We start from the raw sequence: 23526 nt of genomic DNA, 5'->3' as shown, positions 1-23526 counted from the left end.
ATATATATATATATATATTTATTTCTACTATTTTGGAAAAACGTTAAAAAATATAGTTTATTAACTTTTAAAATAACACTTAATTGATTAATTAGCGTTTTTATCTCATTTTAGCAAAGCGTTGCTAAAACTTTAATTTAGGGAATTTAGTTAACTTTTCTTAGTTATATATTTATTTATCAAATTCCTTCAATGTTTGATTTAATGAATAACTGCTGAATACTTGTAAAGGTCTTGCAACCTTCACGAGGAAATATAATTAAAACATAACAAGTGCGTTATAGAGCAATTCGAAAAGGGTATTTCGAAGCCTTTTAGCGGATAAATGTAGTGCCATGGTATAAGAGAATGTTGAAATGACGAGTTTAACGCTTTAGTCAAATTTCTTAACAGCCACATTTTAATATTACTCTAAGTAGCTTTCCCTGATCAAAGGTTGGTATTAATTGGAAACACATAATCTTAAAGAAAGTGTAATACTAATGAAGAAAGCGCAAATTGTTTTCAAAAGTTAACTGATTACGGCGAAATCTAAAATATGTTGAATTGACATAAGTAAAAGTTAATGGTTGATTTAAATATGTTTGTTTCGGATTAAACTTAATCCTGTCTTTGTTTCAGCTTACTGTTGAGGGTCGAGTATGGCACAGTGTTGTCTATTACTTCCAAATTAAGGACAGCTGCTATACATAGCCCCGAGTAGTTTTGCGCGAAATTCAACAAACAACAACCTTCCGTTGAAAGACTATTAAAAGAGATATACACTTGGAAGAAAGTTTTGGTTCCAGAAAATCATTATTTAATTTATCAAAGCACTTAGGAGCTGCATATTTAAGCAAGCATCTAACTTCCAAGTAACAAAAAAATAGATGTAGAATCATGAGTGTTACCTAAATCTTATTACAGTTATCGCTCAAAATACAAGTAACGTAAGAAACAAGACAAGCAACAATGGAACTAGTTACGACTGTAAACAGAAAGTCAAATTAACGATTATTAATGCGCAAAAAACTTTAGATTTTATTCATTCTTCAAGATTGCACTTACAGTAAGAGCATTGGCAGTTAGTAAAACAGATGGGAGACGAGATCAGCTAAAGTAATGCTTATTGAGTAACTGCGTTATCGAGGCTTAAAAGAAGACATCTCTAATGGCGCAGTCTGCTCTGTTCTAAAGTATCTCATTTAATTGAAAGAAAAACAATAAGTTTGCGAATCAACATCGCTAAAATCTGGGGCTCGTTTTTTTGCGATGGACAGAGCACACATAGCCCGTTGTGTAGCTCTGTGCTAAAACAACAACAACCTTGTGTCCCCAAGTGGATCAGCGCTGAGCTCACGTATGTACGATGCTAAAATCCAGAGTTCAATTTCTCGCAGTGGACAATATGCATATAGCCCCTTTTGTGGCTTTGCACTAACGAAAAGTAACCCAAAAACTTTCGGATATAAGCGCAAATCAACACAAAGGTTGTATACGCTTGTCTTCGTGAATGTTCTCACACAGTGAAAAGAGCTGGCGACTAAACATTTTAAACGAAAAATTGTCGCTCAACAAAATTTCACTATTACTTAAGTAACTTTTGATAGTGATATTCAATGATTATTCAAGTTGCCTGTCTTAACATCCTGTAGTCATGTTTCCTTAATCTTAGTTATGACAAAATTTATATAATTATAGCTAAATCATTTAGTAGATTGTAAGAAGGAATTCTTTAAGATGTAACTTCCTGGGGAAAACGTCTAAGGGAGAGAAAGTCCTGTTCCTATATAGTTAGATGGTCGAAACGTTTTGTGAAATAAAATTTAAAAAAATACAAAAAACACTAAGTTTGTGTATATATACAATCATAAATGTATTCAAATCGCGCTGTACAAAATGAAAACAATTTTTTTATCAACTGACGAGTATCTGCAAAAGATATAAACCTGGTGGAATATGAGAAGAAAACAGCAATTTTACGTTCTTTCAATTAACTTTCGAGCAACAAAGAATAACAAAAAGGAATAAGGCTTGGAGGCTTCAGTTCATAACATCGTAAGTTGACCTACCATTCACTATTCCCTTTCTTAAGTTAAGTTATAAACAAATAATAGAACATACCTTTTAAACCTTATCTGTCCTTATAATCTAAATCAGACAATATACCCAACAACCACACGGTGATAGAATAACAATACTGTAAAAATATAATTAACTGTATTATTGCCTGTATGGATCAACAAATAATCTAATCTAAGGGTATTGTAGGGTTACTGACATGGCCACAACAAATTGCGGATGGTGAATGAGAGGACAGTTTTGGACGTTGTGGACTTAAGCACCCAGGTCTTACACCTTTTTTTATCATTGGTCTCCATAACAGTTTATCGCTAGTGAATTGGAAGTTAATTGAAAAAAATGGGATATCCCCAGCGCTCTTTGGTGATATTTCAGCAGTTATTTCCCAAGCTTATTTCTTGTTTTTATTTGTATTTGGCCTGTGCCACATAAATGGTTTATGTTCACTTATACTTGATCCTCGTACCTTTATAATGTTTTTTAAATCTTTATCATTATCATTGATCACATAAAACACTGCACATGACGTTTAATTTAACAATTTCAAAATGCGTTTACAGAATATAATTAATAAAATCAAGCATTAACAAATTTAAAACAAACGTCAATAGTTAACTCAGTTCTTGTAATAATGAAAATGGCTGGTCATATATAGAGAAAAAAAAGGATATTAAAATATATATTTAGATAAATACCTATCATTATTATTTTCTATTCTCGTTTTATAAACAATACAGGTGGATATTTTTGTAGTTACTGTGGTTTACGTCTACATCTTCTGACTTAGATAAATCTAAATTCCAAATCCTTAAGTATATTTATCTTTATGATTACAATATCATGTGCGTTTCTTCAGAATGACTGGGCACGACTGCAAATTAATGGTGGAAATCATGGCTTGCCAGGATTTTGAATTATTGGGGCAAATCGGATGTATAATATAAAAATTGGACGGGACTGAATAATTAGTGTGAATCCGAAGTTACCTTGGTGACGTCCTTTTCTCACAAAAACGCATTTTGGGGCCATGGGAACGAGTGGCGGACAGAAAGCAATTTCCATAAAGCTGGCGGTGTGTACTGTTGACTAGCTGTCTTCCCTCTAGTCTATCAATAGAAAATTATTTAATAAAGCATGCCAATATTAGTATTCACAAGTAAGTAGCATACTTCTCTGTTAAATTTCTTTGTTTCATAGCCTTCCATCTTATAGGTCGAAATAATCATTAAATAATTTTCCCTTCCAATGTTTCATGTAATTTAAGAAATCTGGTTGTTTGGCTGGTTGGTTGTTGAATTTTGCACATAGCTACTCGATTGTCATATGCGCTAGCCAACCCTAATTGTTAAGCGATAGAATAGAAGGAAAACAGTTAGTCAACATCACCCACTTCTAACTCATAGGATGCTCTAAATAAAAGAGGGATTTAATCGTAACTCGTATAACACACTTACGGAGCGCTATTTTGTGTGTGCGTGTGGGGAGGGGCGTTTGCGCCAAAGGGGCGCGAGCCACGAAACTGAAATTACAACCTGGCATGCTAACTACTGGACGAAATTTAAATATAGACTGTATGGCTATAACAGGGCATAAACTATGGAACAGAACCTCGGATCCAAAGTCCAACAAACTAACCGCAGGGCCATAAGATCTTGAAAAATGGCAGCTACAACTGACAAAAGTCTGATGTTAATCTATTTTAAGGAAATAATTTCGCTGGAAAAGTTGTGAAGATATATATATATACACACACACATAATAACATTAACAAAATATCAACCAAATGTTATTTAGCAACTCCTTAAGATTGATTACGATAGTAGCTTGGTATCGAAAAAATGAGAAATGTATATGACAACAAAAAATGGAGGTTGTTTTGAAAATTCCTTTAGTTCATCTTGTAAACCTATATGCCGAAAAGCCTGCACCATCGATAGGTGTACTCTTATTGTATTATCATTACCTTCTTACGGAAGGTTCATATGGATTAAGTTGGATTAAATGAAAGCGTTATTTCAACATCTTGCTTATCATAAGAGCGTTTTTGGTACGTCTGTTATTTCTGTTCCCAGGAATCATATTGGCGTGCTTAGGTAAGGGATTATTCACACTGAACCCCAATATTATATGTTTCTTAGAACCTTTCCTCAACAAACTATATAATAAATCACTTAAATTCTCAAACCATATGCATATTCAAAATGCCCTTTTGTATTTATGCATGGTTTGCACTGTTTTTGATTTTACACACCTGAAAATGGCGTTGTTGGACGTTGAAACATGTAGAGTGTCTGTTTTGAGACCGTTGACGGTCTCATAATAATGTTTTTAAATTGTGCAATTAAAATTTAATGTTTCAATTATTTATATTTACACAAGTACCTTGAATTTTAACTTTTAAAATAATTAAGGTTAAAAAAATAAATTTCATTCATTCATTTTATAAATATATTTTTATAATGTGGATACTATTTTGATTTTTCGATGCGTTGTATGCATTAGCTTTCAGAATTGATTAATTATTAGATTAATGCCCTATAAAGGTTTATTGGACAAAAATAGCTGCTTCGATGTGGAGAAGTAAAGTTTATTTCACCTTTAACATGTCATCAGCATAAGCGAGATGCTGGAAGATGAGAAGGATTTTTTTCTCTTTTTTTTGTTACATTCATTACTTTTATGCATAGTTTTTCTTATTTGCCTTTTTTTTTCTCTTTTATAGAAGTTGAGACCTAAATCTCTCTCACTCTTATCTGTTTTAAAGATAGATTTTAAGCCAATTTATATCAACTTGCCACCCATCTTATTGGAACCTTCCCTCTTCACACACACACGCACACACAAACATCTGATGTGTGATTAACCGAGTGATCGTGAACCCTATAAGCGAAGATTTAGGTTCACAGGCTAATGCGTTTTAATACAAATAAATAATACTTTCAAAATGGCGTAAAAGTGAGTATGATTCTAGCAAAAACCAGCTGTTCAAAAACATCTGTTATTACACTCTGTCAACAATAAAAAAAATAATACACCCGTACCTAGGAAAAACTGTGACTACAAACACTTGGTGACAGATCTAAGGAAAAGATAAATGAACATGTTTACAAAGAGTTACAAGTTCTGTCAAAAGTGACAAGCTTCCTTCAACAGTGATCGGAAGTTGATTATCTCTAACCATCCAAAGAACAGTACACAATTTTCATAAATCAACCAGCAACCAGTTCATAAAACCCGTATCTCGCATGAATAAAGCACTACTTCAGTGGTAAGCTGGAACAATGCATAGTATATGGCCTCGCCTAAGTACCAAGTCACCTTCTTATATACTGACCGTAAAATATAAATAAAAACTAGTGTTCTAGTTGTTGTTCTAGCTATAAGATGTTAAAAGGAATGTAGAAGTCTAATAAACTTTCCCTTGACAGGAGCTAGACATTTTGATTCTTTAAAAAGGGTGAAAACATCCAGAATGTGCCTAAGTGTTGTTGCTAACCAAGTTCACTCTTCAGTGCTGCAAAAACTGAAAGAAAAGAGGTTCTTTCGGAACAATAATGCAAATATTCTATGAAATTGGCTACAAAAGTATAACATTAGCTCTAGAAATCTCTCTTGGCCAGCATAATCACTAAATTTCCATCAGCTGAGTATTTTGGAGTTGAATTCAACTTTATCTTTACTACCACAACATTCTTTCTGCTTTGCCAGGCTAAAACCTAACATAACATTTTTACACATTCGTGAAGTGTGTACCTCGCTGAGGCCAAGTCAGTATCTGGGAGAAATATGGTTCGAACCAGTATTAGACGAGGGATCCTAATAAAGTTGCTAATCCACGTGCACGTATATTATTACATTATGGAGGTTTAGCCACCTTAAAAAAAGAAAGAAAACAATTTGCATGTAGTATTACAGTGTTGTTTCGCAGCTGATGCGAGTCGAAACGCGGTGGACATAATTAGCATTTCTATATTTAATTCCCTATAATTTGGCATAGCAGTGCAATAATACTCAACTTATGATGGTGGACTTTGCCACAGATCATTCCGTGGAACAATATTTTTTAAATAAACAGCAACGAGATACAAAATTCAGAGCACATCAGTTTCAAAGACGACTATCTGTGATGTAGTCCATAGCACCAGCAATGCAAGATCCAGATACTCTACTAACATGAGGACGTAAACAACATTACATTAAACGCAAAAATGGCGCTATCATTACCAAAGTTCGCAAGCCTTTCGTACATGAACTAACCAACCATCAAACAAATTATTGCTAACAAGTTGCACATATCCCAACCAACTATGCATAAGAGAATTCACCAATATTTTCCCATTGTAAAGAAACATAAACCACGAACGCATAAGTTGTCCTTCAGATATATTGGTGACAAAGGAAAACCTGCAGAAATCTGTACTCTAAAAAGTATTATGCATGTGAGTAACATAAGTTTCTTGCAACTGTGGATAAGGCTTGGGTGTACTTGAGCAATTGGCAAGAGAAATTTTCGATTTATTACCGGCCACGAGTCACTAAGACATGGAACAATACACACAAGAAAAAGTTTTTGTCAGGTTTTATGATTGCCTCTGCTTTCTTATATAATGGGAAATTTAAACTTTGCACAGTGCACTAAATCAAAAATTAACTAGTGTGAGGAAAACTTATTGGTATATATCTGCACTATATGGTCAGGAAGCCAAAAAGGTGTGGTTACATAAGGATAAAGCGTCGACTGAAACATTTACGTCCATAGCATGAAGCCAGTGCTGGTATCTCCCTTTTCTAATACACCTGTGAAGTTATCTGAAGTCACCTTTAAAAGGTGGTCTTCCTTAAACGTAGTCCTAGAATCTGACATCCAAGTACAGTGAAGAATCTGAGAAAAGTATGTTAAGGTCTGTGTAAACAGTCTCAGACTGACTTATATGTCCTTCACAAAAGTTGTTACTATAGAAATTGTGATGTTTGGCAATATCGCGTAATCACGGCCGTCAACCTGAGCACGATTGATGATGAAGGAAGAAATTTCGAGGGCTGCACGGAAGCTGGAACATCGTTCTTGTAAAGTTCTTAATCCTCCTTATTTGTTATCTGTATAGTTTACTTATTATGTATAGCATTTGTAATTTCAAGTCATAAAATATTTTATCAACTTCTCCAGAGGAAATTGGAAACTTTTCCGTGAAATATTATATCGTAAACTTCTTTTTTATAGTTCATCATTCATGAATGTCCAAAAGTAATAAATATATATATGTTTCAAATACGAGCAATAAAGTACGTAAGACAGAAACAAAATAATGCAAGATGCTGACGGATAACTGTTTATTTGTATTTTTATTACAAACTACTTTGGTGTTATCACAACAACTCATCATTCTCTGAAAGTTTTAAATATGAACATACAACCATTCAATAAATTCTCAAACAAACCAATAACAGAAGAAATTGTCGTCGCTCTTTTACCAGTTAGTTGAATGTATTCGACTGATGGATTGCAGAGAATCTGGGAAAAAAAAAAGCTCCGAAATACGAAAGATAAGTTAAGAGATGAAATTAACATCATGTCACATATTCTTTGTGAATCTAACAATGTATAATCAGAATGTATAACGCATAATCAAAATTAATTCTGAAAATCGTAAACAGTTCTTAATTCTCTCACATTTGTTTTTAAATAAAGGAAGTAACATAATTAATCTACAACTATTCGTCAATATCTTCTAATTTTGTATAATACAACTGTTCCTTCATAACACTATCTTTCGGGTATTATTCAGTAATTTCATAGATTAAGTATTTCAGATTCGTAGTACACAGTTTCGCGTTGCTCTAAAAACTAATCAGATATTTTAGTTTATTTAGCGCTAAACGCAAAGCTCAACAACGGACAGTTCACACTGTGTCCCCCGCGGGGAATCTAACCCCAGATTTTAACTGTGGCACTGGGAAACGATTATATTTGAGAATTTTATAAATATTTGTTATTGTATGCATATAAAGCAATCAAATAATTTTAGTAACATTTATAAATTGTTATACCTTTGATAAAAAGCTCAAACAATATATTCTAATGAAATGCAATACATATCGTTAATGCTAAAAAAATCATAAAATGATAGTCATTACATATAGAGAGCTTATACTCCCTAATTGTAGTATACCTTTGTTTACTCTGGGCATTCGTTTAATTCAAACAATATTGTTCTAAAATAACTTATTTTTTACATTATTTTGAGCCGATTGAAATGACTGTGTAATTTTTGAAAGAAAATAACTGTAGCCTTTGTTATTAAATTTTCCGTCTTTATGTAGATTTTCTACGAACTTTTGCATATACAAAAATGGAATATATTGCTCATTTTTCACTGAGTGCCAAACACAAAATTGTGCATTCCTAAGTTCTGCAGCTTAAAACTGGAATACATTTAATGTTTGGAGAACAAAATATACGTGCCAATCGATGTACGGGATTATACGTATAAAGGCAGTATTTCGGATTTTACTTGTAAATATGATCAGCAAACATGCATCAGCACGTATGTTCATTGCTTTTTATGGAAAAAATGACAAACTGTCTTTTGGGCGTAAGTTTAAATGTTATTTCTCTACTATCAATACTAAATATATTGGACTTACTCGATAAGAATATGGTAATCTATCGATAACTTTACCATTTCAATGTATGCAGTGTGACAAAGGAGTAGGCTGACTAACTAAACTCAGTTTTTATACTTTGTGTAAAACTTTGTGTAAGTTTAAATGTTATTTCTCTACTATCAATACTAAATATAACGGACTTACTCGATAAGAATATGGTAATCAATCGATAACTTTACCATTTCAAGGTATGCAGTGTGACAAAGGAGTAAGCTGATAACTAAACTCAGTCTTTATACTTTGTGTAAAACTTTATGTTCTGCGCACCAGGTTTTTTGTTTTTTTTCATAGAAACCCACGGATTATGGAGTCAAATCAGAAGCTTGTTGTGAATGCTGTTCTGTAAATATAGGAAGATACGGTAAAGTGAATAAGGAACCATCTAAGATTCGTGACTGTTTGTTTCAAAACATGAAACGTAGTAGGATCTCGTTTTCGGTAGTATGTAGAATTTAAATACCTTGCTACTATTCAAGACTTAGGTTGTAGAATTTAAATACTTTGCTACTATTCAAGACTTAGGTTGTAGAATTTGAATACTTTGCTATTATTCAAGACTTAGGTTGTAGAATTTAAATACTTTGCTACTATTCAAGACTTAGGTTGTAGAATTTAAATACTTTGCTACTATTCAAGACTTAGGTTGGAGAATTTGAATACTTTGCTACTATTCAAGATTTAGGTTGTAGAATTTAAATACTTTGCTATTATTCAAGACTTAGGTTGTAGAATTTGAATACTTTGCTACTATTCAAGACTTAGGTTGTAGAATTTAAATACTTTTCTACTATTCAAGACTTAGGTTGTAGAATTTGAATACCTTGCTTCTATTCAAGACTTAGGTTGTAGAATTTGAATAATTTGCTACTATTCAAGACTAATACTCAAGGTATATATGAAATGTAATACGAAAATTGAAAGAATTCCTATGCTATCATAAAAGCTGTCCTAAAGCTACAAAAAAGCTTTAATAATAAAACTAATACAAATTCAAATTCTACCTATCATCGACAGTTTGTATCGATTTCGATATGTCAAGTTAATCAAGCTTTTTATCTTCTTAATTCTTGATTAACAAATGTCATGTTCTTGACATTAAATTATACTATAAAACGTTTCTTTTTTTACACCTGTTTTAGAAAACTATCTTGAGCAATACCTAAAGAGTTTATGAAGTGTTAATAAGTGTCGACATCATCAAATCTGAGACAGTTCTTTCGAAATTCTGCTTTCGCAGTTAATTTGGAAGATGAGTTTCCCTAGCACGATTGTATTATAGATAACCGCATTTTATTTGAAAACAAAAAACTGGCCTATTCTGGAAATATATTAAAATACTTTAGTCGTACCTTTAAGAGTTGAATAATAATTATAAAAGCTATTCTATGTGAAACAAACCAAAATGCTCTCCAACCGTTAAATAAAAAATTTTAGTGCGTAATAAACAGATTGTTCCTTAACTTTTGGACACCAATGTAATTTTTAAAGTCATAATAGCATATTAAACAACTTTATATGTTAGCTCTCCTTTTAAGCATCTAACATCAAATCATGGTAAGTAATTACTCAGATATATAATATTATTTTATTGGAAATAGACAGCTAATACTAAAACTAACATTAGCACTAACTTATAAAGTAAAGTTTAATCGTAAGGCTATAGCAGAAAGAAATACCTTTTAAATGTGGCATAATTGTTCCAATTCCATGCAATTTTTTTAAATCTTTCTTTTTTTCAGTCAGAACCGACTTAACTTGGCAATTAGGTGTTCATAGTGTAGTCTAGATTTTGCCAAAGGAACATATTTGTTCATTTAAAGATAAAAAAGGAAAACCGTACCTTAAAGAAAGAGATAATATTCAGCTTTATTCAGGAACCATAATTTTTCTGTTTAAAAACAGCTGTTAGCATTGATTGATAATCACGTTCTTGTTAAAGAAAACACTTTCGAAAATATAGATTGGTAGATGGATCAGTAAAGTAAGTATTAGTGTTAACAGATAATTGAGAAGATAATAAATTATATCATATTTGAATCTTCCTAAGAAATAAAATCAGCATACTGTATTGAGTTCTGACGTAGATGTAAAAGGAGTACGGCTGTGACTTTCTTAAAAAAACTCAACACGCATGCTCATATCTACACATAACACAATGAAAAGTGGTTGTTATTTATTATAAACACTCACTGTGGCTTAAGATTTTCTATGAATTTCTTGTTTTTATCATTACTATACATTCTAATAACCCTACAACTACTTCAAGTGACACCATATTGTCTATTGAATGAGGTGTAAATGAATTATATTGAAATATTAATGATCATAAATGGTACCTAAAATTCTAGTTTCCAAAACTTTTAAGCTATTAAATGACAGAAAAGTTGAGAACGTATGGCCAGTAAGCCTTCGTCAATTCCAAATCCTTATTTATTATCTTATGAACGCTGTCAGGAGATATATCCAACTTCATTACAATGTCAGTTTTGTTGTTCGAGTCAAAGAGGTCTCTTTCCTAACAATAACTTTTACTCAGCCGATGAGGTCGTTGTTCTTGATCTTGCGAGTTTTCCTCGTCAATAAATAACACTGAAGAGTCCGTTTTTTCGAAGTGTTGTATCTTTTGACTCCACATTGCTATAGGAAGATTCTTCCTTAGAAAAGACTGTGACCTAAATCTTCAGCCATAAGTCTACCCGCAAGGAATTTGCCGTAATTCAGATGTATTGGTGCTACATATTTTGCCAGTGGCGCCATGGGTCACATCTGCAGCGACACACCACTGCATTAGTGTATGTAAATCGCTCTTATAAAGTACAATGAACGCTAGGTATAACTCCTATTCAAATCGATATATCCTCTATTTTTTAGCTGATGCATTTTTCATAAAATTTCTAAGAAATATTTTAAAGTTTTATAGTGATTTTATATTTTATTTGTTTCTAAACTTTGCACTATCTATATGTTAAATTACAGTTTATTCACTGATTTATTGTGATTGATTCACCGTCTACATTTCAGGCAATGCAGTACAAATAGTTTTTGTTCTTTATTAACCCTGAATAATGTGTATAAGAAATTTAAATTAGTCATGTAATATGGCAAACCAAAAATATGAATCTTTTTTAAACCTATCTAAATATGTATACATAGGCTTGTAGCATTATTTCACTTGACAGTATGTACAACCCAGCAAAGATTAACATTTGTTCATTTATCCAAATATTTAGTAAATGAAACTCCATATCTAATTTGGTATTTCTAGAAAGGTTTTTAAGACATTTATATTCAATAGTTGCATAATATTTATTTTTATAGTCCCACGGTGGGACAACAGCAAGTTTACTGAATTACAACGTTAAAATCTGAGGTTCGATTCCCCAAGGTGGACAGATCATATAGTTCAATGTGACTTTCTTCTGTTACAAATAGTTTATTGATGTAAGTTTCTTTAAGCTTATCGATAAGGTTAAATTACTTTTTATGTTTTCTCCATTTAATATGTGTGTGTGTGTAGATAAACTTATATATGGGACCTTACTGTATCGATCTTTAATTTACTATATCTTTCACAAAAATCTAAATGTGTACAAAACTTGTGACGAATAAAAAACTTTGTGTTGCTTATAAGAAAACCTTCCTTTTTTACAGTGCTCCTAATATCGTTACATATTTTCCGAAAATATCGGAAAGGTATATGTGGATAAATATTTAATATATTTTTGAACCCATATACACAGTATATGCAATCTCGTAATATTGTTACGAGAGTAGTAGAATGTTCAAGCGAACTTTTACAGCGATGTTTTGTTAAAATAATGCTTGTATATCTAGCAAATCTGAAACCCGTTGTGTTTTTAATAGTATAATATATTTCGTTTTGTTTTAATAAAAACAAAATCATAAAGCTACTATTCTTTCGATCAGGCTTTATTTTGTTTGTAAGCAAAATAATGAATGCATAGTTTGAAACAGGAAATAAATAGTCATTACAATATTTATAAAATAAAGTTTGTGAAAACAAAAAAAAAAGAATTTATCCATGTGATCATTCCACAGAAGCAAATATAAAAGTACAGAACACGAAATATACTACTTGGTGTTATATAAATACATTTGAAAATTTTTCTTTTTTACACTCTTGGCCAAACAGAGCTACTTAAGCTTCACTATTCGAGTTCTGTAGTTGCAAGTGAAGTACATTGTGGCACTGAAAGGATTTTATCACAGATTATATGTTGCGTGCAAAACACCTTCGTTTTTTCTCAAGCTTTCAGCTTTTGACTACCTGTGTCTCCTAAAACTGTGCAAACCCTTGCTAAGCACTAATAAATAAGTAACTATTTGTTTGGAAAAATCTGTTATTTTTACATTTGAGGTTCGTTAATGTACATTACCATGCAGTACAAAAAAGTTATATTGAATCTTGCCGTAAGGGCCAGAAATATGATAATTTTCTATGAGCATTCCAAAGAAAGTGTTGTTTTTTTATTTTATAAATATATTTTAATTTTCACTTATATATATATATAAACGCTAGAACGAGTTTACTAATTATGAAGAATATTCCAAACACCAAGCATATCCTCTTAGATAAGGTTTGAGCACTGGTTATGAAAACCTTTAAAGTTTTTATGTGTATGTGTTTGTATGTTGTTGTTGTTTTTTTCCCTTTTTTATTTAATGTACTTTCCGTGTACCATTTCTCCTTTGAAAATGTATTTCAGCCTTTACAAAGCTGTATTATATCAAGATGAAATCAAATATCACCCTATAACCGTACTGAACACACGCCTTTTTATTGCTTAAGTGTAATCAGTAGACCTACCAGTACACAGTTAAAATTTTAATATAAGTCTCAGAGTTTCTTAATAAGATTACCAAAGTGCAAAGAAAATTCAGGAGGCTGGAGTTTTTTGTTTTTTTTTGTAAAACAACACTATAATAGAATGTAGTGTATGAAAATGTGAGTTTTCAGCTCCCATGCTCGTTTTATAGCTCGTGGTAACTTTTTTTTCTATGTTTTTAGATAATTCAATAAAAGTGTATACCCTCAGAAGTTTTTATGCGTATTACCAGATTTTAATGACAGGAAAATTTCTTGTTAGGTATTTCCATAGTAAGATATACATTTTATATAAAACTGTCCTGACACTCATTACTAAAAAAGGCTGAAAATATAAGCAATAAAATTAAATTGTTATAAGCAAAACTGATTTTTTCTTTTGATGTATTTTTATATCAAAATCTCAATCATAAAAAGTTTAATTTATTTAAATAAAAGCAAGTTCTCTCCAAGATTGGTTTATATTAGAAAATATAAGTACCTTAGAGGTGTCAACATCACGTTTATGTTTGTAATAAAATGGAACGTATGAATCCTATTGGTTCTAATAGCTTAGTCAGCTTCTGGTATGCGGTTAAAACCATTTCTATTACTTTGATATGTTGCTCATTTTATGCTCTAATTATAACCTTAAAATATCTGGGGTTGATATCAGTGATGTCGCCATAGTGATATGTGATTTGCTGATCCACAATCGTGTCCTCATAGTTTACTTAAACACTAGCTCACCAAAATCCTTCTCTGAACCAATAGGATTGAAATGTCTCATCATTACTATGATTACATTTATATCAACATAGTTTCAGATTCTAGCATATGTAAAATAGTTTTTCATCTCAGCTATAATTAAAGAAGTAAAGAAAAACTTTTCAAAATGGGAGTAAATGTAGGGATGGCATTTGCATAATTCCTACATAATAGCACAGGCAAGAATTAACATATAGCAATATATATAGTTAGTCAATCACAATTGAGTTTAATTTATCCTATTTTTGTCGTTGTACTACACTGTGTGCCTGTACTATTATGTAGGGATGACGCAAATGACATCCCTACTATCTTGTTTGCATTGTTTTTGAAGGATAGATATTAGCCATCCCTATATTTACATTTCTTTTTTTCTTTTAAATTTTTTCTTTACTTGTTTGCTTGTTTCTTAATGCAAAGTATCAACAGACATAGGAAGGTTGTATTTATAACCAAGTTCTAAATACAATGAGGTTCCAACTATAATATTTATTATTCATTATTGGCTGGTAATTCCTGTTTCACACTGTATTTAAGCGTTTTAAAGTAACACCAAATTTATGTAAAAAGCTAAATTATGATTTTATTATTACTACTAGTTATTAATAACACTTATAAAGGCGGATACAAGGTTTGAAACTATTCCACCTCAGTGAAATTGTTTGACGCCATTGTTTTGGTTTTTGAGTTATCGTGTAATAAAAAAGAAACGGGGGAAAGAAAAACAAGAAATTCAAACTTTTCGCTATGATATTTACAAACAATCCCAGATCTTGTGACTAGGTAATTACATAGATATTGTTATAAAAGGAAACATCGTATGATATTGTAAAGTTTTTAATGATCTATTGAGAAGATGTTTAAAATACCATTTCTATGTACTATCCGAGCCATCTCTACATAGCCTGCCTGAAACCAACAGTAGACAAATCTGTAGGAAAGTGTGATTACAGCATAGTGCATTACATCACATGAAGGTATTTAGCGAAAGGCCTCATTGGCATTGGATGTAGCAGAGAGCGTGTGACTGACATATTATTATACTCTCTTCTTAGTTTCATTCAGATGTTTTTATTAATAATTCTTAAACTACTTTCTAAAAATATATTGATGTTACAAACTACTTAATAACCTAACTTACACAATCTATGATATTACTACATTCATCTAAAAAGTCCAAAAACTTCATATCTTTCAAATTATGAAGCAAGTATGGATTAGTGGTTAACATGCTTGGATTCGTGGGTTACGGCTCGTTATTACAAAAACGCGCTCCGCGGTTTGGAGATGTGTGTGTGTGTGTGCTATGAGAATGACGGTCAAATTTCATTCTTCGATCATTCAAGAGAAGCTCATGAGCTGGAGGTGGATGCTGTTTATAACCTGCCTCATAGTCTCAGTTCAAAATTAGAGACGATTGCAGATAGCTTTGCGCGAAAATTCTGAAACTTGGAAACTCTTTCAACTGACACTTATTTCCTTTTTGTTTGAACGTACGTGACTCATTAACTTAATCTGCAAGAGTTCATGTGAAAATGAATGATTAGATAAAGTGGGGGTGACGGGTGTTATTAGCGTCGTGAAACAAATTTATTGTGAATTTTATGGAATAATTTTAATATTAATCTCATAAGATGATTAAGTTACACTTGTAGCATTGATTGCCAACGGGTGAGAGAGACTTTTATTAGAGATTTACTGAAATTTACTCATGCTTTGTAGACAGATATTTCATTTGCTTTACTGCATAGTACAATATGTTTTTCTATAACGTGTTGGTTGTTTCACAATATAAAATTTAAAGAATCATATTCAAGGATGATATTAGAAAACTGATATTGTTTACCCTAGTTATTTGTATCCATGATATAAGTTTTTTCTAATATTTATATCTGATTAAAGTTTTCTTTCTGTTGTTATCATTTGAATTTATTGGCTGTTAAAGTATTAGTTATAGATAAATTTTTAACCACATTGTCGAATATCTAGTATTTCGGATATGTAATATTACCGGAGTTTCTAAAAGAAGTACGGTGAGTGGGGTCTTGGGTCCTTCCTTTAGTTTGCTTCTTAAATTTTATTTATTTCCTAAAATTGGCAATTGTTAAGTCAAAGAAGTCGACGGTCAAGTAAAATATTGTCTGGGAAAGTTTATAGCTCTTAGATACAGCCCGAGGTTTGTATTAATTGGAAGTATATTTAAAGTTTTATTTACATTACCAGCTTGTTACACCATGCAGTATAGAAAATGATTATTACAAAACCTGGTATTTCCCAAATGTTTAGATAGTAATATAATTAATAACACTGGTTTAATCTCAAACGTAAGCTCATAAAATTTTAACTTTGGGACCGAGCATTTTGTAATTGAAAAGCATTACATATTTTCTTCAATAACACATGATTTTTTTTATCACAAGCAGGTCTGTTTCTACTCTAATAAAAAGCTGTAGCATAATTGATTATTATTATTAAAATATCTTGATAAACAAAATTTTCATTAAGAAAATAACGAAAAGAAACAGATCAAGATGTAAAACAAAAGAAGTATAATTTTAGGCTACAGACCAAGCAACACGTTTGCATACTCCACTCATCATATTTCCTTTGAGGTCAAGGTAAACAAATTTCTTATATGTTCGCAGCGACATGGGTGCCATTACTTCCGCCTCAACCAAATAATTCTCATAGCCACTACTTGTTACCGCTCGCGTATTTTCCTTCCTCAATGTATTTGCATGCTTTCAGAAACTTGTAAGCACGTTTTCTTTTCGTCTTTTTTTTTAAGCTTTTGTTTCTGCTCGAAGTCAGGAACGTTTTCAATTTTATTATCTCAAAATCAGGGTTCCCGCTTAAATATATTTCCGATTTCAAAACCGAGGGCCAAAACTATTCTTCTGTGAAACGATCTGGTACTATTTTGCCAATTTAGCAGCAAGTTTGATGGAAATTTTTAAATATACTGAGCACAACTTAATCATGATCGGAAATTAATATTAATGTATTGAAATGAACGTGAAACAAACTCAGCCCTCAGTTTGGTCACAAATCGTAAGTTCACGAAACCAAATTCTTGGCAGACATAAATAAGAGCAGACGCTTGTTAGAAAGTAGGTTGTTACTGTTATATAATTTCCCCAAAAGGGAGTCGAAGGTCGCCTGAAGGGGTCACCTATTTTAACCAGTCGCACCACAATAAAGTAGTGTGTTGTCTGTCAGTCAGTCAGTAGACACTAAAATGGCGTCACATAGGAGACGCTTAACGTTGAAAGTTTTGCTATTGTGACGTCAGTAAAACGTGTGTTTACCATAAATCACAAGAAGAATTGTGCACTCTGTAGGCTACGACACAGCATGAAATATGAACATCTAGTGTGTATTTCTGAAATATCAGCACTTTAGAAATCTCCAAAATCGCTCATTAATCCAAAAGTTTTGATCTTCTTTGCGTCTCTGGTCTTTTAAGTATGTCCACTGAACAATAATTGTTTTTCTTTTACACAATACTCCATTACTGAAACTCGTTTTATAACTCATGAAATAGCAAATAAAGACAGATCCAAATACAAAAGTACTCGCCCTGTTACAAAGAGCTGCATTTATACTACAATATTTCAATTACTATTTGTATATTTAATTTGGGTTTAGTAATTCACAGAACAGTCATTATTATAATAATTATTTAAGAGCGCCAAATTTCTTGATTTAAAATGTATAACAGCGAAATTTCTAAAGGCAGTTGTAATTCAAAAAGTATCATTATATTACCTGCACAGTTATTTTAATTATTGAAAATTCGTGAAACTAAAGATTAAGATTTTTACAAATGACGTTATAGTCATTTCGCTACGGTCATCTGAGAATTAGCCAGGTTCCCCTTACACCTCATTGATAATTGTTCTATAGGATAACACTGGAAAGGAATAACACACTAGTTTGTTTTCATGGATCATTTGGTTTGTTTAAGATCTGTTAAAAAAGAAAAAAGATATTTCATAAACATAATTTTATTATGTTTTGTTTCTTATTTTTGATAATTTTTTATCTCAAAGGATCTACCTATAGGTACATCACCTCTGATACACATAAACCAAAGTAGGACTTTATAAATAATTAAATGTACGTAAAACTTACAAGTGGTAAAACGTTGTAACCATAGATATTATACTGTGTGTATCAGACAATAAACAAGTCTTAAGTTTAAAATAGTACTGTATCGAACGAAACGTTGTCAATACTTGATGTACATGGACTTTAGCAACGTTTTGGAAGTGTTTTTATCTTAAAGTATTTTTCATTCTACGCGTTCGTGATGTCAGAAAAACACGTAAGTTCAATAAGTTTTAATATAAAACGACAAAACCCCTAAAACCCTAACGCTTTGGAAAGGTAGACCTTTCTTATTCGGGGCAAAAATGGGAAACGCGCAAAGCCTTAAACCATTAGTAATATAAGATATATGTATATGAACGTTATACACGATATATAAGCGTGTTTAATTTATATTTATTAATTTCATCTTCTACTGTTTACTTACAAAATTTAGCCTGTTAAAAGCAATATGTCTAAAATCAAGATAAACATTATTACGAAACGATTATTAACATTGAATAATGGTCAGTAAACATTTAAATGTGTCTAGTTTGATTTTTAAGTACATATAAGTCTATGTTTAAATGTCGTACCCTGGTAAGCGTCCTGGATTGTAGATCTAAGGTTTCGCGGTTCGCGCTATGTTGCCGCATTAAAAAAAAATAAAAAATCCGCGCTTTGAATCTGGTGGTGCGTTATAAGAATGCCGGTCAAAATCCAGCTATTAGATTAGAGTGGTCTATGAGTTAGCGGTGAGTGGGGTTGACTAACTGCCTTTCCTCGCTCTATCATTTTAAAATTAAGAACAGCTAGCGTGTATAGGTCTTGAGTTACTTTGGGCAAAAGTTAACAAATAACCATTTATATGAATTATGATAAAATGCATTTTGTTATATTCAAACGTATCGTGGACATTATGTCAGAACAGTTTTCTAAACGAAAACTTAAACAATAGTGATATCAATGCAAAATAAAATGAGTGAAGTCAAATAGACTTAAGAATTTACATAACAACATAATGAAATAAAACGATTCAAAATAATTAAAGTTAATGCCTTAACTCTTGACATTTCCCAAGTTACATGATTCGTTAAGAATAAATAAAATAATTAAGGTTTTTAACTGCGGCATAGCGGCTCATAGAATGGCCCTGAGTTGTTGTTGTTGTTTGTTTGTTTTCAAGTACAAACTTTAAGCTCATTGCTCCGTCATCTTATGAGCGATTTGAGATCTAATGGTTTTGGACTCCGGAGGTCAAACCCTTTCGAATGAATTGATTTATTTAAACACGCCCAATTTCTTATAGATTAATTTACTGCAATCCTGCCTAAAATGATTTAAGTTTGAGAGTAGGTTTGTAGAGATCCTGATGAACAATAAAATCGAATCGAGTATACGCGCATCCCACGCTTGGTATTGGTGGCACACAAAAATATCTAATATATGTAATCAGTGTACTCAGGTTTAATGTCTGTGACGTCACATTCTTAGTGTCAATGAAAACTTTGTAATCTAATTGTTTCCACAGAAGGTGGGGGATGGACCCCCGGTGGTGTAACCCCCATCTACTTTTGGAAAAACCAAATCAGCACAACTTGACACAGTGATATAAGGTGACATGAGGAAGGTCATGAGGGAGGGACCTCCATATAATTTATATAAATAATTGTCAATATGTGTGTGTGTGTATCTGTTTTTTTATACGTTTCCACATTTCTTAATTCATCAGCACCATACTTGACACAGTAGTGCAGGATTACATAATAAAGGTCATAGGGTGGATTGGACCCGTATTTAACTTTGGAAAACTACCAAATCAGCACAAATTCACACAGTGATACAGGCTGACGTGATTAAGGTCATTAGTGGGGTTGGACCCCATCTAATCTACACAAATAAACGTCAAAATGTGTGTATATATATATATATATATGTGTGTGTGTGTGTGTTTCTTATACATTTCCACATTTCTTGATAAATCAGCATAAAACTTGACAGAGTGATACAGAATGACATGAGAAAGGTCATGAGGGAGAAAGAGAAAAAAAGGTCTCATAGATTAATTTACCCTGATCATGCCTAAAATAATTTCAAGTGCCGCGGTTATTGAGGATTCCCTCTTATTTTATGACGCTTTACCCTTAAATAGCTGAACGATCACACACAAGAAATATATAAGGTTTTAGGAAAAACCTCTCCCGTTTTTCTTACAATCTTAGGTCCAAAAATGTATTGATCGTAAAAGATTATTTCATATATTTTTTTTAATTCCTATATTTTTCATGTCTTTGTTGTTTTTATCTGTTTCACGTCTTATGTACTCGAGCAATGTTATTGGCCTTTAGGAATGTAAGTAATGTGCCACATTATCTATAGCATTCGCTTAAAATGTCTTGCATTGATTGTTTGTTTATTTCCTGTACAGCAGAAAGCTACACAATGGGTTATCTGTGCTGTGGCTGCCTTCGCTATTACAACCTAACTTTTAGCATTATAAGCTCATTGATTTACGGTTGAGCCACCAGGGGGCGTTTGGCATTGAAATAATATGGCGCAAAATTAAGTTTTTATGCTAAAAAATAATAGGTGCATACTAATTTCAGTAGAAACGTAGACAATCAATATATACTTAAAGGTACTGGGCTAAAATCTTGCTCTATGCAACACACAAAATCAAAACTTTAGATCACCGAACAGGAAAATATTGTTCATATTAAGACTGATGCATAGTGTGTGTGAGTTCTTAAGACGTCATTATGCCACAAGGGTTGTTGTGCACAAACTCTCCCAAGACGAAAAAATATATATATAACGAAAGACGTGCTTCAAATTAGTGATATTTAATCCTTTCAGCTTTTATGAAATATAAATTGTTCCAAAACACGCCTTAATATCTTTGGAGGCTTTACTTACTAATACTGTTAAAATATACAATGTGTGTCTCTCCTTCGCTAGGCTTAACAACAACGTACAATGTTTTTGACTCTCTTGTGGGATATCTTACCTAATGTTACTTTATGTAATAATCTAAGTATAATCTTTGTTCATTACTATATTGGTTGCGTAAATAAAATTAAACTTTGTTTTGCTTTAATTACAATTACAAGACAACTGTACTTATTATAGAAACAGTTTAGTTGAAGTTCATAATGTACCCTCATAATGCAGTACATTGAAAAATAATAAACTAATTATATCTACCAAATATTTTTATTTTTAATATATATAGTAATTACTAATGATTACTCTTTTAACGTGAGAAGGAATTTTTATCATGCAAACAATAAATGAAGAGCGAAGATTGAAGAGTCTCTTATTTCACTCTTTAATGCTCCAGTCGTCTGGAAGGTATGGGGTCATAGTAGACGTGCCGGGAAGAAGAAAAACGTGTAAACAATCTCAAAGAGAAAAACAAATCAACAGCAGCGTGTATGTGAATACATTCACAATCATCTTCTTCGTGCCTTTAAAATAGGTGTTACTCTGAATCTTCTTCATAAGCAGTTACATGACGAGGCTACAGGTTCAGTAACTCAAAACGCTAATACATAAAACCAATATCGGCAAATAGTTTAAGAATGAACAACAAACACGTTAATAAATTCAGAAAATAGGTGATATTTTGTATAACTTTAGCGTAATTATGATGACATTCTGAAGTGTTAAAAATATATCTTTGTCCCACGAACGTTAACAGGTTTTTAATGAATCACAAACATTTAAGAAGTTTAGTTGATTTGATTTAATGGTATTAAAATTATGAATGGCATAAATATTTTTGGTGGATATAATATGTGAGATTACGTTAAATACTGGCATATACTGCATATTTATATTATTATAACCCCACTACATTATGTTAAAAACTAGCATATGCTGCATAAGTATGATATCATATTCATATTAGATTATGCTAAATACTGGAATATGATGCACATGTATATTGTTATAATCTTATTAGATTATGGTAAATACTGGCATATTCTGCATATGCACATTACTATACTTCTATTAGATTATGCTAAATGCTGGCGTACGCTGGACATTCATGTAGTCCAGCTATATATATTTGTGTTGTTCCTTTTTGCAGGCTACGATCCCGACATCCCAGGTTATCCGCGTTACGTGATGATTATTAATCCCAACAATGGAGTTTACAACTTGAGGGTTTCACAAGCTCAGCTTAAGGATGAAGGAGTATATCAATGTCAGGTAAGTTTGGATATCTGTAACTATTTGGTAATAATAAGGGTATTTACTTACATTAGTTTATGATTTATTTTATAAAAAATAAGTTGTCTTTGAATGAGTCATTGCTGCTCCATTAAGATAAGTTAGGGTAATTTTTGACAGGCAGTATTTGATCTGTTCTTAAGCTTACAGTATCAACTAAAAGCCCATCACTTGTAGTACCTGAAAATTCGCTGAAACTTGCACAAGTATCATCTCAGTTTGAAAGGGTATCTTTAATTTCTTTAAAGAAATTAGAAGATTTCGTATCAAATATGTTACAAACAACACATGCTACACAGTCGTATTTATGTGGATGATTTTGAATGCACGTGCAAAATATTTCTCGATTTTCTAAAAAAAATTTGTTTAATTAAATTACTTTAAATTATTTTTCGCGCTAAACTTTTGATATTTAGCTATTTTGAAACATCAAGCTTTCTTGTGTTTGTAATATTGTTCTGTAACTTCTGGAAATCGCATTTAATTATTATAACGGTAGATACTTTTTGGAATTTACTTTTCTAATCAAGATAATTATTATTTTTTATGTGAAGCTTTTTCATCAATCCGTTTCAGTAGTTACAAGTAACGTATTTCATATATATATATATATCTGTACGTGTTAAGCAGAAACGTAGTTAACTTTAAAATGTAATTGTCTGTAACGTAATTTCCTTAACTGTTTTTCAAGGAAGTAAATCATTAAGTATTTTAGTTCATACTTTTGATAATATTTAAAAGAATAATATTAATTAACAAGTTTCATAAGCTACATCAACCAATGCTTGAAATTTCTAAGAACAACCGCTTCGATGTAATCGTTTAGTTACTAACTAGAAATTAGTATAAACAAGTTCATGAACTGATCTTCTTCATTATTT

General features: G+C 31.7%; 1 protein-coding gene across 2 annotated transcripts in view; it reads left to right on the top strand.

Annotated features, from left to right (window-relative positions):
* Positions 1-23526, top strand: part of LOC106461973 (synaptogenesis protein syg-2-like) — a 141728-nt gene that overhangs the window by 73004 nt on the left and 45198 nt on the right. For both annotated transcript variants that reach the window (XM_022389268.1, XM_022389262.1), the window contains exon 3: positions 22503-22624. In XM_022389268.1, the coding sequence (XP_022244976.1) occupies positions 22503-22624 (122 nt within the window). The remainder of the gene's footprint in view (positions 1-22502; positions 22625-23526) is intronic.

This window comes from Limulus polyphemus, unplaced genomic scaffold (genome assembly GCF_000517525.1).
Source record: "Limulus polyphemus unplaced genomic scaffold, Limulus_polyphemus-2.1.2 Scaffold42, whole genome shotgun sequence".
NCBI lineage: Eukaryota > Metazoa > Arthropoda > Merostomata > Xiphosura > Limulidae > Limulus > Limulus polyphemus.
The sequence above is the reverse complement of the archived record's forward strand: the minus strand, read 5'-3'. Positions and strand labels throughout refer to the sequence as shown.